This window comes from Papaver somniferum, chromosome 7, assembly GCF_003573695.1.
Source record: "Papaver somniferum cultivar HN1 chromosome 7, ASM357369v1, whole genome shotgun sequence".
In the NCBI taxonomy this organism is placed as follows: domain Eukaryota; kingdom Viridiplantae; phylum Streptophyta; class Magnoliopsida; order Ranunculales; family Papaveraceae; genus Papaver; species Papaver somniferum.
Window position 1 is genome coordinate 68,504,680 of NC_039364.1, and position 16,094 is coordinate 68,520,773.

Consider the following 16,094-nt stretch of genomic DNA (forward strand, 5'->3'; position numbering starts at 1 on the left):
GTCTAGTTGATTTTCTTAAAAGTATATTAGAGTTAGTCCATACAGATTGCTAAGCGAAATGTTTTTAGATTTATTTATTTAAATTCTAAGGTTTTGGAAGATGATTTTTGCAATTTTAATCTTTATGATTTTATATATTGCAAACTGTTATGGGATATGTTGTTTACGTCCGTGAACCTGTGATTGTCCCATACTTGTTCAAAAGTTATCTCTATTATGTTGGCATGAAAGTATTGATAAAAGATAAAATGAACTTTTGACAAACAAAAGTTAAAGCCTTTTATGTCATTATGCAAATTTTGATGAAAGAAAGGATAAAACTTTTATTTACAAGGATTAAGTCTATTATATGTCATTGTGCAAATAGTGATGAAAAATACAATGAATCCTTGTATATTTCGCAGTATTGCTCGATCTCCGATCCACACTTTTGTGCATGTACTGTGTTGCTCCGTAAGTTCTCTTATGTCGAGCATGACCAATTGAATTGATCATTTTTGTGGTTGATTCAATTGAGATTTTTGGATTCAAATCCATGTTTTCATGTGATTTGGTTATATCCAAAGAAATCCTTATTTTCTAGCAAAAGCAAGGTCGCCTTTGTTGTTCTTTCGAGAATGACATATTATGTGGGAGAGTTCTTTTTAAACTTGTGCTTTATTTCCATATCTTTGTGGGGAGTGCGGCTGTGGAATATTATAGGGGTTATCTTGTATCTTTATAAACTCCTTGATGAATGTATTTAGCTTCGGCTTTATGATTGCATCTAAGTAAGTTGGTATGTTATTCTCTTTTGGTCATGAAGTATCTCTATGAAAATTTCATGAGGATCCCACTAGTTTTCGTATCTTTTCCAATTTATATTGACAAAAAGGGGGAGAATTGAGGTGTAGTTTCATACTACAAATACATATGGTTTACGAATCATTATGTAAGGGTGAGTGGTTTTCATGTCGAGATGAAGTATTGACTAAGGGGGAGTGATACATATCACCATAGTATTGTTGTCAAAGTTGTGATACAATTGAACTTTGATGTTGTGTAATAATACGATGACACTGTATAACAATGATTGAGAGCATTTTTTTTCTCATTGTTATCGCTACGGATCTTCAACAACTATGATGCTGAGTTGAACACGTTTAGAATCATGGAGTACTGGAAGTGACGGAGTTTTCGAGTCGTGTTGAAGATGCCAAGGAAATCAAGCATTTGGATGAGAAGCTACAATTTTTATTTATTTTGTAATCCATATGTATTGATAGTTTTGTCATTAAAATTGACAAAGAGGGAGATTGTTAGAGCACTGCTCGGTCGAACTCGCATGCGTTGCTATATCAAGCATGTTTGTCAATGTTAGTGATCAAAACTATAAGTCTTGATTTCTAGCCTATTTATAGATGTCTCAGACTAGGACATAGATTGTGTAGTTGAGCTTAGACTTCACGGCGTTCATCATTTGAAGACGAAAAACTACTAAAGGGAGCTTGTGGAACTTCATCGACAAAAGGTATGTGGAGACTAAAACTCATCTATCACTTGGAAAGTCTATTTCTACTCTATCTCCTATATTGAGACATAAGTCGTATTACGATATAGTTTTCTATATACACATTTGAGATTTCAAGCTGAGTTTATCTCGCTTACATATTTCTCGAAATATGTGTTGGCAAGCTTTCGCTTCGACCAAGTTCATCTTATATCATTTGAAAATTGCCGTGTAACATCTTACATGGTTTGTGTGATACAATCATTTGGTGTAGTCTTGGAATGTTTCGTTATGATTATTTCAATAGTGTGTGAAAACGGATGTTGTCATCCTCTAAAAAAGTTTCAATAATTTAAATAAGAGTTTAGAACACTTAACCATTATTGGATATGTCATGTTGTGCACTCTTGCACATATGTAATCCATGTCCGGGAACCATAGTATGCGCACCCGTTTGCGTACCTGTTGGTTTGAGAAATCCGGGAACCTAAGTATGCATACCCGTTTGCGTACTGGCGTACAGGTTCATGTCCGAGAATTTTTGCTGGGATTGAAAGTTCACGTACCCGTTTGCGTACTGGCGAAACCCAATCTTGGTCCGGGTATTTCAAGTATGCGTACCCGTTTGCATACTTGAAGGTTAAAGTTCTAAAGTCGGTTGTGTACATGAACTTAAACATTTATATAATAAGGAATGCAATCTTTGCAAACCGTGGTTATAATGTTCATGATTGATTCGAGTGAATCAAACCGATTTTGCTTCAATTGTGTTCTTGTATAAGTCTATGAGAATATAGCAATTGAACAACTCTTTAACTAGTTTCATTTGAGTCATTTGAACTAGTTATGGTTAAGATGAATAAGGTTGATATGAGAGTAATCATATGGTTAACCTCGGTTAACTATTTGTGAGCCAACATGGTGTACACGTTTGGGTACGGTTACATAAACCTAAATGAGGGTACATTTCATTTGTGTGTAACAAGCTAAGTTCGATCTAACGGTTGAAAGATATTATCTTGGTTGAATCAGGTTTTTCATCTAACGGTGAATATTGAATGCTTTGCTACCAAGGTAACTTGGATTGCAAACCCTGATTTGAAAACTATATAAAGGAGAACTCTAGCAACTGGGAAACCTAATACCCACTCTTATGTGTGTTACTAATTGCATAACTAGAGTCGATTCTCCTCTAACCTTAGGTTTCTTCGAGACCCTGTAGGTTAACGACTTTAAAGACTTCATTGGGATTGTGAAGCCAGATCCAACTATTCTCTTTGTAGTTGCGTGTTTTGATCTTGCCCGATTCTATCATATTGAGTACAATTGAAATAATTGACTCGAGATTAATTTATCCGATAGGCAAGAAAAAGTAATCACAAACATCTCTGTCTCATCGTTTGTGATTCCACAATATCTTGTTTCGCTAGTCTATTAAGATTATTGTGAGGTAATTGATAATATTAGTCTGTTCTTCGGGAATATAAGACCAATTTATCAATTGGTTCTTGTTCACCTTGATTTATCAAAAGACATAACAAAATCTCTTGGGTATTTCTGTAGGAGACAGATTTATTCAATCTATAGACTTTTCTGTGTGAGACAGATTTGTTTATAAAGTCTTCGACTTTGGGTCGTAACAAATTTTGGTTGTGGGTGAGATCAACTAAGGGAATCAAGTGCGTAGTATTCTGCTGGGATCAAAGACATAAGGAACGCAACTGTACCTTGAATCAGTGTGAGATTGATTAGGGTTCAACTACAGTCCAGTCCGAAGTTAATTGGTAGTAGGCTAGAGTCTGTAGCGGCTTAATACAGTGTGGTGTTCAATCTGGACTAGGTCCTGGGGTTTCTTTGCATTTGTGGTTTCCTCGTTAACAAAATTTTAGTGTCTGTGTTATTTCTTTTGCGCATTATATTTTGTTACATAATTGAAATATCACAGGTTGTGCGTTAAGATCAATCAATTAGAATATCCAATATTTGGTTGTTGATTTAAATTGATTGACACTTGAACATTGGTCTTTGGTACTGTTCAAGTTACTCCTCTTATATTCAATCGGGCTTGCAGATTTTACTTTGCTGATTGCAGATTGAATTAAGAGTTAGAGATATAAACTCTTTGATATACTTTTCTCTAGATTGAGTCTGACTGTCTAGTTGATTCTCTAGAAAGTATATTGGAGTAAGTCCTCTCAGATTTCCAAACGAATTGTTGGGTGTGGTTGTTAGACCCCCGCAATTTCAGGTACTGATGACAAATTCCTAGGGTTTTCCTGTATATTAAAAGTGCACTTCCGACATATTCGAATAAATTTAAAACAATGCCGTGACCTATTTCCGGCGCAGTATTCAACCTAAAATCAATGTCGGGATTAAACATTCACTTTCAGATGATTTTAGTTATATAATCGGCATAGTATTCAATCTAAGATCAACGTCGTAACACAGTACCGGCATAGTATTCAAACTAAATTCAGTTCCGGAACTCACTACCGACATTGTATTCATATTAATTTCAATGCCGGAACTCACTGAAACTTAATTGTTTGAGTTAGGGTTCGCGATTCTAACCTAAACCCACTGTTGTAAATCGACTCAAACACATATAACACAGTTCAAAAATCACTTACTTTCTCACAAAAGCCATGTTTACGAGAGGTTGATTGTCCGAGTTCTCTTCTTTTTCTTCTTCTTCTTCTTCTTCGGCAATCCGATTGATTCTTTCTTCTTGTTTTTGTTGAGCAAGTGATTTTGATTTTGATTGCGGATTGGGATTAAGTTTCTTTCGTGGAGGCATGATTATAGATAGATTGGGGTAATCGACGAAGATATTTTTGAATCGACGATGAAGAATTTTTTTTTTTTGAAACCCTAACCTACGAGTGTGCCGGCACAAATGAAAGAAATGGGGGATAACTGATTTTGTGTTTTGATTTTAAGTTTTAGATTTTTATCTTGTGGGAAGGGTAGTATAGTCTTTTGATAATGTTCAACCAAAGGGTATTTTAGTATTTTCGCTTCCAAAAACACCTCTTAACAAACACTATTGGTTGGGGGAAGTAATTTATATCTTCCAATTAGTTCAAGCATCCCCCAATCGCACGTGGTTTTACCTAAATGCCACCCACACTTTCCCTAAGTACCACCCATAGTCAAAACTCGTGATAATTGTGAACCTAATCAAGAGTAGGTAAAGGTAACTTACCTTCTTCTTCTTTGGTACCCCAGATACAGAAATACACATCATTATCGTAAATACTGATTGGTGAATCAATGTGGGGCAACTTGATCCAAAAATGAATTAACATTCGCATTAAACAGAGATGATGACTTATCATTGAATTCTAAAGAGTCATATAATCATTAAGCAACAGAACAAAAAAAAAGAAGCAGACAAGATTAAAAATTAAAAACAGCCACCACACCATCACCACCGCACCATCACCACCTCACCATCACCACCCCACACTATAATACTGCATATAAATTTGCATGGATCTTAGTTATAAACTTTCGATACTGTAAAACATCAAATTGGATCTTATCATGGATTTGAACAGATATAGATGACAGTTCTACGAAATTATTATCGTCGGAACTGAATTTGTCACTACTAAAAATTGAAACACAATCGATCTATAGAACATCAAATAAAGAACTCATTTATTCTCTGAAACTAAAATCAAAATTAATGTTAACAGGATTATGATCTTAATATTGTTCTAACTGAAATTCCTAATTAAGATTAAAATTAATATATTGATACGATTGAGATCTAATGATGTCCCATTGACGGTGGTGGTGGCGACGACGGCAGCAGCTACAATGGTGCTCGGTGATTGTTAGAGAAGAAGGTGCGTTCTTTTCACTCACTTTAATTAGGTCGACAATAATTGTGTTTTCATAGAGTGGGTGGTATTTAGGTAAAACCACCGCACGTTGCTTATTTTTCCAACATGTGATGGGATCCTTTCCCAATTTAAGTTAATTATTATTATTATTATTAGGTCCTCTAAATTTCAGATTTCACCCAAGCAAACACACCCTTAATGCTGAAACCTCTTTACATTCTCACAGAGTCAGTCATAGACTGAGAAGCTCTTTCGATAAAAAATGGCGATATCATTATCGTCTTTGTTATCATCATCCTCTCATCTACAAAGCCCGAATTCACCATTTCCTTTCAATTCCCCAAACCCACTTCGTTACTTGCAACGAATTAGAACCTTCAGATCTGCAAAAATCAAGGTTTTTGCCATGTCCAATTCCCAGAGTCTAACAACATTTTCACCGAAATTAGCACATACCAACGATGGCAATACCTCGGCGTCACATTTGAAACCCCTTAAAACTTTCCATTCTCTGTTCCTTCAGTTTGCTGCTTCTTCGATACTATTCGTTTGCCTTGGCGCACGCGCTGCTGATATTAGAAATATCCCTCTTCTTCCACCCACCTCGAGTCAAATATTGAATGAAGATGATGATCGAATTAACGGTGTTAATCCAAATTCAGTTTTTTTTTTTTTTATTTTTGATTGTTTATATAAACATACAGCATGTCTCACCATTGGCAAAGCAGAATACATAGCCATACATAAGTTTTTTTCTATTAGATAGCTGTCATTAATGGGTTAGACATACTCTGTTGTAGCCAACTATCGAAGTTCAGTTTTGTAACGTAAAATAATAAAAAGGAAAAATTGAATGGCTTCACAAATTTGCACTCTGGTGGTAACCTGGTTACTGAGGTGTGTTTTGGCACTCTGATCTAAAATATACCGGAGTTTCACACCTTGACACTGTCACCAAATTTTAGAAATTTAGTTAGCTTGTGCATACGGTACTCGTCCGACAAGCATTTTGATCAAGGTTGAAGGCGTAGAAGTAGTGCCATACAAGACGTTAAATTCTGTTATACAAGTAATTACTAATTAGTAATACAGTAACTTAGAGAAAGTGTTTTTACAGGGAAATCTGATGCAATGGAAAATATTGAAGTAGAAGATAAGGAATTGAAGGCCAAGTTTGATAGTTGGAAGTCTAAGACATTTGCTTTGACCGTTCCCTTACGAATTGTTGCACTTCGTGGTTCCATACCTCCATTATGGATTAAGGTTTGATTTAACATTTTACATATTTTCTTTGGTATTTAGAAGTTTTTTTCCCCCAGCAACTTTGATTAGCTTATGTTTCGTTTACATGTAATATATTATTATTGAAGAGATCCCCGGAATCCGGATTACTTTTTTATGACTAGTAGGATTTTCTGCAATCACAAGGAAGGAGATTGAAACTGAGCACGGAGTTCCGTGGAAGTCTTGATGATGTATTCAATGATTTGTCAACATCCTTTAGCAAAAGCAAACTTGGCGCAAAGTCTGCTGTGGCAGCTGATATTGTTTCAGTGGGTGATTCATGGCTTAGTTTGGGAATTAGCAAGGGTATGATTGAATCCATGCAAGATGTGGAAGGGCATGATTGGTTTAAGGGTTTAAGCGATAAATGGAAGGTATGCTTTCACATTCATGTTCTATTCAGTTTTCCGACGTAGTTTGAAGTGAAAGAGGAATTACTCATCGGCTTACTTTTTGCTAAGACTAGCTCAGGTTTATTTACGCAGGAACAGTGATGGACAGTTAAATGTTGACGGCAAGATTTGGGCAGCACCATACCGATGGGGAAGCATGGTGATCGTATACAAGAAGAACAAATTTAGGAAGCATAATATTGCCCCAATAGAGGTAACTTACGTGAAAACCTGGAATTTTTTCCTTGTGATTGGAGTTTTTACCAAATGGGGTTTTCTATAGTTTGAACTTCATGACGTGGGCTTATGCTGTCAAGGAAAACATTACAAGACCTTGAATAGTGACTATGGAAGTTCCTTGAGACTCTTTTCCACCCTTAAGTCATCTAAGGAAGATTATCGGTATTAAAATCTAGCAGTTGGTGAATCCTTTTAAATGTATGACCCGGACTGTACCCCGTATCCAATTACTCAATTTTACTATGAATTTATGTAAACCAAAATTGCAGGACTGGAAGGATTTGTGGAGACCTGAGCTTGCTGGGAAGATTTCAATGGTTGATTCTCCTAGAGAAGTGATTGGTGCAGTTTTGAAGTATATGGGAGCTTCATACAATACCTTGGACTTTAACTCGCAAGTTCCTGGTGGAAGGGATGCTGTCTTGCAGAATCTGCTGTCACTTCAAAAACAGGTATTGGTTGGAACTTGGAAATTATTTTCAGCTTCTCTCTGCTTGTCTGTATATTGGTGCAATTTTTGGGAGTAGCATTAGGTTAAAGATCACTTTCAGCTACATGAAACAAGGTTAAGAGACCCCATATGATGTGATTTGGGGACTTCAAATAAATACCACCATCCATCTTGCTCCTTTTTTAATGTAGGGAACAAAAGTTGAACTCCATTGTTGCAGCAAGTCCAAATTAATGAGCATGCATGTCATTCATTCTGTGGAGTTCTTAAATTGTGAATATTACATATCTGTCATAACCTCAGGTTTTTTCTTAGTTCAACATTTTCCCATTTACAAGATTAGGATTTGTTCTTCATAAATGTGATGCATGTGTATTCAACCTGCTCTCTTGCAGGTTCGGCTATTCGATAGTGTACACTATCTAAAGGCCTTTGTAGTTGGAGATGTGTGGGTTGCTGTTGGATGGAGCAGCGATGTTCTTCCTGCTGCGAAGCGCATGTCAAATGTTGCTGTGGTGGTTCCCAAGTCCGGAGCTAGTCTATGGGCAGACTTATGGGTATGTTCTGGGAGACATCTATCCTGGAGTACATGAAATGAAATTTCTTGTCTAAGTTGGCTTCCAGAGTGTTTTGCAATTAAGAGTTATATTTCTGTTTTGCAGGCGATCCCCGCTGCCTCAAAATTTGCTTCAGAACGGATTGGTGGGAGAATAAGGGGTCCATCTCCATTAATTCACCAATGGATGGAATTCTGTTTACAAGCTGCAAGAGCTCTACCATTTCAACAAGAAGTTATTCCTGGATCATCTCCCGTTGCTCTTGAACAAAATCCTCCAATTGACGGGTTTCAAGATACCGAAAATGGGAAGCCGAAGTTGGACACTAACCTCATTTCTGGAGTACCCCCATCTGAAATTTTAGCGAAGTGTGAGTTTTTAGAGCCATTAACTGATACTACATTAACGGATTATCAAGTGCTAATCAACAGTATGCAGAGGAAACCTAGTCACCGTATGATGGACAACTTGCAATGTTCTATCTTATCAATTGTTCAGAGTTTTTGGTTGAAACCCAGTCTGAGAGAACCCTGATATTTCAGTTCATAGTCTTGGATGTATCTTTTAATCCTTGTCGTAAACAGATGAGAGTGTATAATAAGGTTTGGGATCTTATGCCTTGCATGTTCTATTTTTTTGTAAAAATTAATAAAACATTCATAATCATGAAGCCACAAGAATATTCAACTGGTTATTCATACATTGCCATTACATAAGTTTTTACTAACTATTGTGCGACTAAGAGACCTGTGCCTAAAATGTAACTAAAGGAATGCGAACAATGTGAGGAATGAGAACTGGTAATTTTCAACGGAACTTATTTTACAAAAATGGCATTAATAACAAAGAACCTTCTGCCGAAGACACAGAAATTTATAAATTCCATATACATGTAATTTCTCAAGGGATTGAATGGCGAAAACAAAGAGGGGCATCTTTAGAACCTCTTCTCACATGCACCTGCGTGAAACAGAAACACCAAAAGCACCCTCAAATTTCTTGACCGCAACCTGCTCTGACACCTTAAATGGATGAATAACACCCAAAATTTGCCATTTTCTGATCGAAAAAAAGAATGAATAACTTAATTGGAGCCCAAAGTTTCTGAAACCTTCTGTAGCTTGCTGACGTTTCTTCATTCTGCTGAATGAACTGAATCATGTTCCATGTGAATAACGAGCTTGGTTTCTCTTTTGCTTTGAAGGGTTCTTCAATCAGAGCTGGAATCATAGAAATCGCTTGGGCAGGGAGTATTTATTTCAGCTTCAAGTATCTGGACCACCCTATGCATGGTAGGCCTGTCCTCTGGACTGGACGATACACACTGGATAGATATCAAGAGCAGGGTGTCAAGACTCTCGGTCTGAATACCCTCACAGTGTTGGTCCACAATCTCCCTCGGCCTATTTTCAGCAACTAGAAAGTTCAACTGCACAGAAAGGTAAATATTCAACGAATAAACCACTGAGCAAAAAAATGGTTTTATTCAACGGAAAAAGGGTAAATATTCAGCGATTCAGGGTTTAGGGAGCAACGACGATTTAGATATCGGTGTTGAAGAGAGTCACCAAGTACCATCCTATGAAGACAATTAGAACATCAAATGCTAAAACAACATTAATAGGCATGGAAAGTTAAAAATGTACCCAACCAACAATATTTAGCCCTTTTTCGATGAAAGATGCGTCCGTGGGTCGCTTCCCACTCAATATTTCAAGGACTAGAACCCCGAAGCTGTAAACATCACTTTTTTCTGTTGCTCTACCACTTAGCATGTACTCTGCACAAACAATGCAGACGTGTTAGTTCTTCAAAACACAAACAAACAAACAAAATCTAAGAAAAATCGACAAATGTGTAAGAATCAATATAAAGCTTGTGATCACATAGAATTTCTACAACTGCACGCTTAGCCTCCAAACATACAACCAAAAGTCTGTTTTGTGCACACCTGGAGCAAGATAACCAAATGTTCCAGCAACGATGGTAGTTATGTGGGATTCCTCATCCTCAAGTAGTTTGGCAAGTCCAAAGTCAGATACACGAGCCTCCATATTACCATCAAGTAAAATGTTGCTCGACTTTATATCTCGATGTATGATACGAGGGGAGCAATCATGATGCAAGTATGCCAAACCTTTCGCAGCTCCCATAATTATATTAAGACGTGCATCCCAATCTAGTAGCTCGGATCGTTCTGCTACGTGCATAGCATTCTCCATCAGTCACACAATTACAAAAATTTAACATGAGTAACAAATTATATGTTCCTTCAAACGTAAGTAGTTAGAAAGACTATACAGGTAATCAAATTCTAAATCATTCATGAGAGGATTTTAAGCTTAAGGATTTGTAAATTTACAGGGCTGCAGGACATGGATGAAAGTGTTCTAGAAAATGTAATTTAGAAAGTTTTGTCTCCTTCACTGGAGGATTAATCGTCTGATTATTTTCGTCTAGAAGTAATAGTAAAACAGACCATTAGAGTGAGGGAAGCTCACCATGAAGCGCCTCATCTAGGCTTCCACCTGGTAGATAATCATATATTAACAACTTCGAAGAAGGGGAGTTGCAATATCCTCGCAAGTTCACCAGATATCGGTGCTTTATGCTACCAAGTATTTCAAGTTCCCTTTCAAAAAACCGATCTAAGCCTTCATTTGTTTTCATTATTCTTTTCAAAGCAAATACACTCCCATCATCCATGGCAAGCTTGTATACTTTCCCAAATCCACCCGAACCGATAATATGTTCCTCACCCAAATTCTCTAACTTCTTGATGATGTCTTTTGAAGAGTAGGGCAAATCTCCGTGGAACATTACAATTGATGCACCTGAAAGACTACCTGGTGAGATCGAAGTGAAGTATATAAAACACAAAAAGCAACTGTTGATGTTGTTTAACTGGGACCTATACCTCCAATAACATCCATGGCAAGGCTTCTGGTATCATTTTTGCCAAATTTCTTATACAGAAAACAGCCCCAGAAGCACATCAATGCTACCAAGAGTAAAGCACCAACAGTTGCCAAAGCGCTTATAAGGAGTCTCGTCCCTGATCTTTTTTTCCCATTTATAGTATCTGCATCTGCATTTCATAAGTAACTTATAAGAAACACAAACTGTACCTTCTTATTGGACGAATCCCTTCTTATTCATACAGATAGGGGATAAATTCACACAGATATAGTTAGTCTTGCTTGGGTTGCTTTAATGGACGTCTTTACATTTTCCCTTTCATGTGTAGTAGTATGGGGAAGAAGTGGACTCTTCTTAAAGCACGAAAAAATTGATTTGTAGCAATTTTTCTCTAAATCGTTCTGCAAAGGGATTTTAAATACAAAATCTTCCTTTCAAGATTCTACTGGAGGATTTTTTGAAAACAAACCTTTCAAACAAATAACATGGATGCAGGATGTACATCACATATATAATATTTCATATTCTAGATTGATATAGATGAAGCGATAACTCTGTATAGAGTACAACTTTAGAGAATGCAATAATAGAAAGAAACCGAGTGATCATATGCTTATTACAATTAACCGAAAAATTGTTATAACAAAGAAGCAACTTCAGAATCTAAGAACTGCTGAGAAACCTGTCATCTTGAGAGAATAGCAAACACGTGCTTCCTAAATGATATTACAAACATGGAAAATTTAACATCAAAATGCAGCAAGGAGGACATGATATTTACCTATATTAGGCTGAGACCCCAAAGAAGCTCCTCCATGCTCATCTTTGCATGTTACAGTGATCGGTGTCCCACACAAGCCACGATTTCCAACAAAGCTGCATATAAATTAAATTACCATATTTATAAAGTGAAAGTTAAATTAATATCCTAAAGAATATGTTCTACCAATGAATGTTCGCATTAAAATTTCATAGTTTCTGGCCATCCCAATGAAGATCAGCACATATGCATTGCTATCAACTAACGACGCTATGAATGATATGATTATATAATCTACTTTGCAAATAACTTAGCTTACTCAAAGATCAACATTTCACAAAACCATTTTGAAGATATGTGTTCAACAAAAGGAGTATCCTCAGATCTGCCCTAGTTATAATCACTGTGCATTACTTTCAAGTGGGACATTTCTTTATCAAATTTATAATAGCTCATTACACTTGTCAATGCTTTAGAAGTTATCCAAATGAAAACATATAGTTAGTTGGACCAATTGAGTATCTTAGAACTTACTATACAACGTCATAAACATCTAATAATTTTTATTTTGTTTAAAGAAAAATCTCACTTTTTGTACATCACCGTTAAAAAAAAAATTGTGCTCACAAGTTTTCAGCTAAGCAATCCAGATGAATAAACATATCATGCAGACATATATATAATTGTTAAAGAGTATGTAGTACTTACGAATTTTCAGTAAATTTGATGTTGGGTGGTATTTGCCCAGACAGAAAGTTTGTTGAGACATTTCTTCAAAACAACGAGGAGGAATTAGCCAATCAGAAGCACGGTCAAGGTAATTGGATAAACTTAGCATGTGCAGTGGGTATACTCACAATATTGAAAGCTTGCTCAACTTCCCAAGTGATGAAGGGATTGAACCACTTAAAGAGTTACTGGAGACATCCCTAAGAAAGCAACAAGAAGATGTTGGAAAAATGAGTAATCCATGAAGAACAGCAAAACCATTAAAAACAAGTTGATGTATCTATCAAGAACCATTGAATAAGCAGAGAACCTAGCAATATAACTCAAAAGACTTTATGAATGGTTCAGTTAATTAAAGAATCTAAAGTGAGAAGTGCAACTAACAAGAACTCAAGATCTGGAAGGTCCCCAAAGTCGGAAGGAATTGACCCACTCAAGTAGTTACCCTGCAAATATCTGTGAAGATACATATAAGCAAACAATACTTTGAACATTAGAACAGTCTCCAGCACACGATAGATAACATTTAATACTGTCAAAACTCGAGGCAATTCCTGTAAGTGCTTAATAAAACAGGGATCACAATCGACTTAGCCAATACGGTTCTGTATTCTCTAGATAGACAACATTTACAGTTAAAGCTTGTCATAGGCTTAGGACTTCTATTGCCTTCTTCTACACTCACACCTTTCATTATTCTAAGGTTTGAAAAACGCACTGAACAAGACATACCAGTTTCAGTAAAAAGTAGTAGTGATTCTAGTGAACTCACATTGCTCGCAATTCTGTGCAATTGGCCAACTCCGAAGGGATTGTTCCAAATAAGTTGTTGTTATGAAGCGCTCTGAAACATGTGACAATATAGAAATGGCACAAACAACACTTATAACACAATTAGAAGAACCAATTTTAAAGAACATTCACGGGAATTACATACAGAACTTTCAAGTGATTAAGCTTTCCGATCTCAGGTGATATGGATCCACTCAGTTTGTGTTGCGGAAGACTCCTAATAGACAAGAATATAGAAAATTAGAATCATAAAAGGCATGAATATTTTCTATAATGCATGTATATGTGCCGATGCATATAGCCATAGGGTAGCTTCTCCTGAGTACTATGGTTAAGAAACTCGGAAGATAGCAGAAACAAGACATATCTAACACAGATAGCAGCTGTGATGATATCAACATATATGAGAAAAAAAGACTGGGGATGAAACTTCCAGGAAATCGAACATTAGACAAGTAATTGATACAAATGGCCATATCCTGTTTATAATAATGGGATGGCTCAAGTAAGAAGCATTATTTTCCAGATATGCAGCAATAACAAAGTGACTGGAAGTTGTCCAAAATATCATAACCCATATTGCAATCTTTTTACAGCAAAAACTTGAGAATGCAGTGACAAATTTGTAGAGTTTTTGCATTTATCTTATTTTTTTACCAAGACTATGGCACACTGCTTTACATTTGGACACTCGTAAAATCAGATAGAACAACTAATCGCCTAAAACCCGTTTTCCATCTCCAAATAAATGCACATGATCATCAATAATTGTAACTCTATCAGGGGTGAAACCTAACAACCAAAAGGATTTTTTTTTTCTTTCCATGCAAAAAGAACTCTGATTCAACTTATGCTGCTGAGTAAACTTTCATCAAAACAAGCAGTTCCATCTATAAGGATTCAAAACCTCTTAACGGTGATTCCAGGAACTCACAAGTAAATCACCCGCTTGGTATGAGCATCACATTTCACTCCTTTCCAACCACAAGGATCTGCATCCTCTTGTTTCCATTGAAGAAGGATACCATCTGAACCAAGAATTGCTGTCTTAAAAATTAACAATGCCTCACCTACAACAAGACATCAACAATATTTATCAGAAGATGGATGGTTTAGAAGTATGAGGTTTGTCACATGGTAGGTCTCTAACACTTCACTCCCATGGCAGACCAATAGTTGGTGCCCAAGTTAGGCAGCCATTTTCTTCTTCCACCATACAAGAAAAAATGAAGCAAAAGAAAAGGAATCATAAAATCATACCATCTGGACTGAGAGCATTGTTTTCTCCCAGTAATATATGAAACAGCAGAATGGAAAGTAGAATTGGCCTTAGATGTTCCATCAGAGGAATGCCTGCTGATGTTTAAGCCGGCGATAAATGATATGGCATAATCAGACAGTTAGCAAACAGTGCACCAGAAATAAAATAATGTCCTGCAGGAGAGGAATGAACATAATCAATTTATAACTAACACAAACAGTTGGATGCTCATATTCAATAGTACTGTATATGTGTGGCCTCCCTTAACTTGAATATGTCCATTACAATTACTACCTGTGTGAAGTTGTCTCAAGAAAATATCATTCCTATATTTACCCCAAAATGCACTATAACCCTAAAATAGCTCAAGAATACAAAAACAAAAACAAAATTACCAAAATTTCTAAATCATGCCAAAGATACTTCAGGTATCATGTCACTTTTACAAAACTAAAAACACTACAGATTCTTCAAATCCAACCAAAAACTACAAGATTCATATGAAATTGATCAAAATTATCAGCATTTTTATGATCTTGAATTAAAGTTCAAAAAAAGAAAAGAAAAACAGTAGATTTGGAGTGCAATTAAACAAACGCACCTCAAATCGATCTACCAAAATAGAAACCCTAATTTCGGAAACTTTCTCAGTACACCAAAAGTGATTGAATGATCTTACTTAGTGTAAGAGAGAGAGTGACTGAGTGTGGAAGTGAGAACTTCATCCAACCAATCAAAGAGAAAGGGGTTTACAGTTTTCGCACGTGAGTGAGTTGACATTTCGCACATGTAACCGACGCTAAATATATTAAAGAAAGGCTGGATTTACACACGCGCGGACGACATTAGTCCTCCTCTCTCATGTTCTGATCCCCTCCCTCCCTCACTCGGCTATCTATTATACCGATATAATTTTGCCACATCCACCGTCCTTCGTCTATTTAAGCATCTCAGTCGTTCGTTTCCTTTCATTTTAAATTTTGTTTTTTTTTTGAAGTTGTTATACTTCTTATGAACACAAGAAACCAAAAGCAAAAAAAGATCCTCTGATGGATGAAATTACAAAAAGCTCAAATTCTTGGGTTTGGAATAGCATTAGCAAGGACTTAAGGTGGTCAAAGAGCACTATATATGGGAAATTTGTGATGCCAAATCTGTTAGAGTCTTAGCATAATTGAATAAGTAAAACTGAGAATGCTTCTAAACTCAGTGGTGTTCACTATCAGGGCAATGAAGATCTTAAAGTAGCTGATCTACTGGAGGAAAACTCAAGGAGCTGGAGTATCAATAATCTCAAAATATATTTTGATCAAAATTTGATTCAGAAGATAACTGGAGTATCAATAATCTCAAAATATATTTTGAT

The 16,094-nt window shown here is 36.2% G+C and overlaps 2 protein-coding genes across 3 annotated transcripts; one reads left to right on the forward strand and one right to left on the reverse strand.

Annotated features, from left to right (window-relative positions):
- The first annotated feature begins 5,519 nt into the window (after window positions 1-5,519).
- LOC113297554 (spermidine-binding periplasmic protein SpuE-like) lies at window positions 5,520-8,947 on the forward strand. Its single transcript, XM_026546060.1, has 7 exons — window positions 5,520-5,987; window positions 6,461-6,606; window positions 6,753-7,001; window positions 7,099-7,233; window positions 7,529-7,711; window positions 8,106-8,267; window positions 8,373-8,947. Exons 1-7 carry the CDS (start codon window positions 5,606-5,608, stop codon window positions 8,799-8,801), a joined length of 1,686 nt encoding a protein of 561 aa, XP_026401845.1. The 5' UTR covers window positions 5,520-5,605; the 3' UTR covers window positions 8,802-8,947.
- Window positions 8,948-9,051: 104 nt separating this feature from the next.
- Window positions 9,052-15,480, reverse strand: LOC113297553 (LRR receptor-like serine/threonine-protein kinase FEI 1). Of its 2 annotated transcripts, none has more exons than XM_026546059.1 (14): window positions 15,330-15,480; window positions 14,728-14,901; window positions 14,402-14,537; window positions 13,613-13,684; window positions 13,448-13,519; window positions 13,060-13,131; window positions 12,804-12,875; window positions 12,655-12,717; window positions 11,968-12,062; window positions 11,185-11,355; window positions 10,769-11,101; window positions 10,219-10,464; window positions 9,914-10,047; window positions 9,052-9,696 (listed from the first exon to the last, which is right to left on the reverse strand). In XM_026546059.1, the coding sequence occupies exons 2-14, from the start codon at window positions 14,807-14,809 to the stop codon at window positions 9,478-9,480; spliced, it is 1,767 nt and encodes a 588-aa protein (XP_026401844.1). In that variant the 5' UTR covers window positions 14,810-14,901; window positions 15,330-15,480; the 3' UTR covers window positions 9,052-9,477. The 2 variants fall into 2 exon arrangements, with proteins under 2 accessions (XP_026401844.1, XP_026401843.1); XM_026546058.1 differs by having other exon boundaries at window positions 10,219-10,467.
- Between the last annotated feature and the right edge of the window lie 614 nt (window positions 15,481-16,094).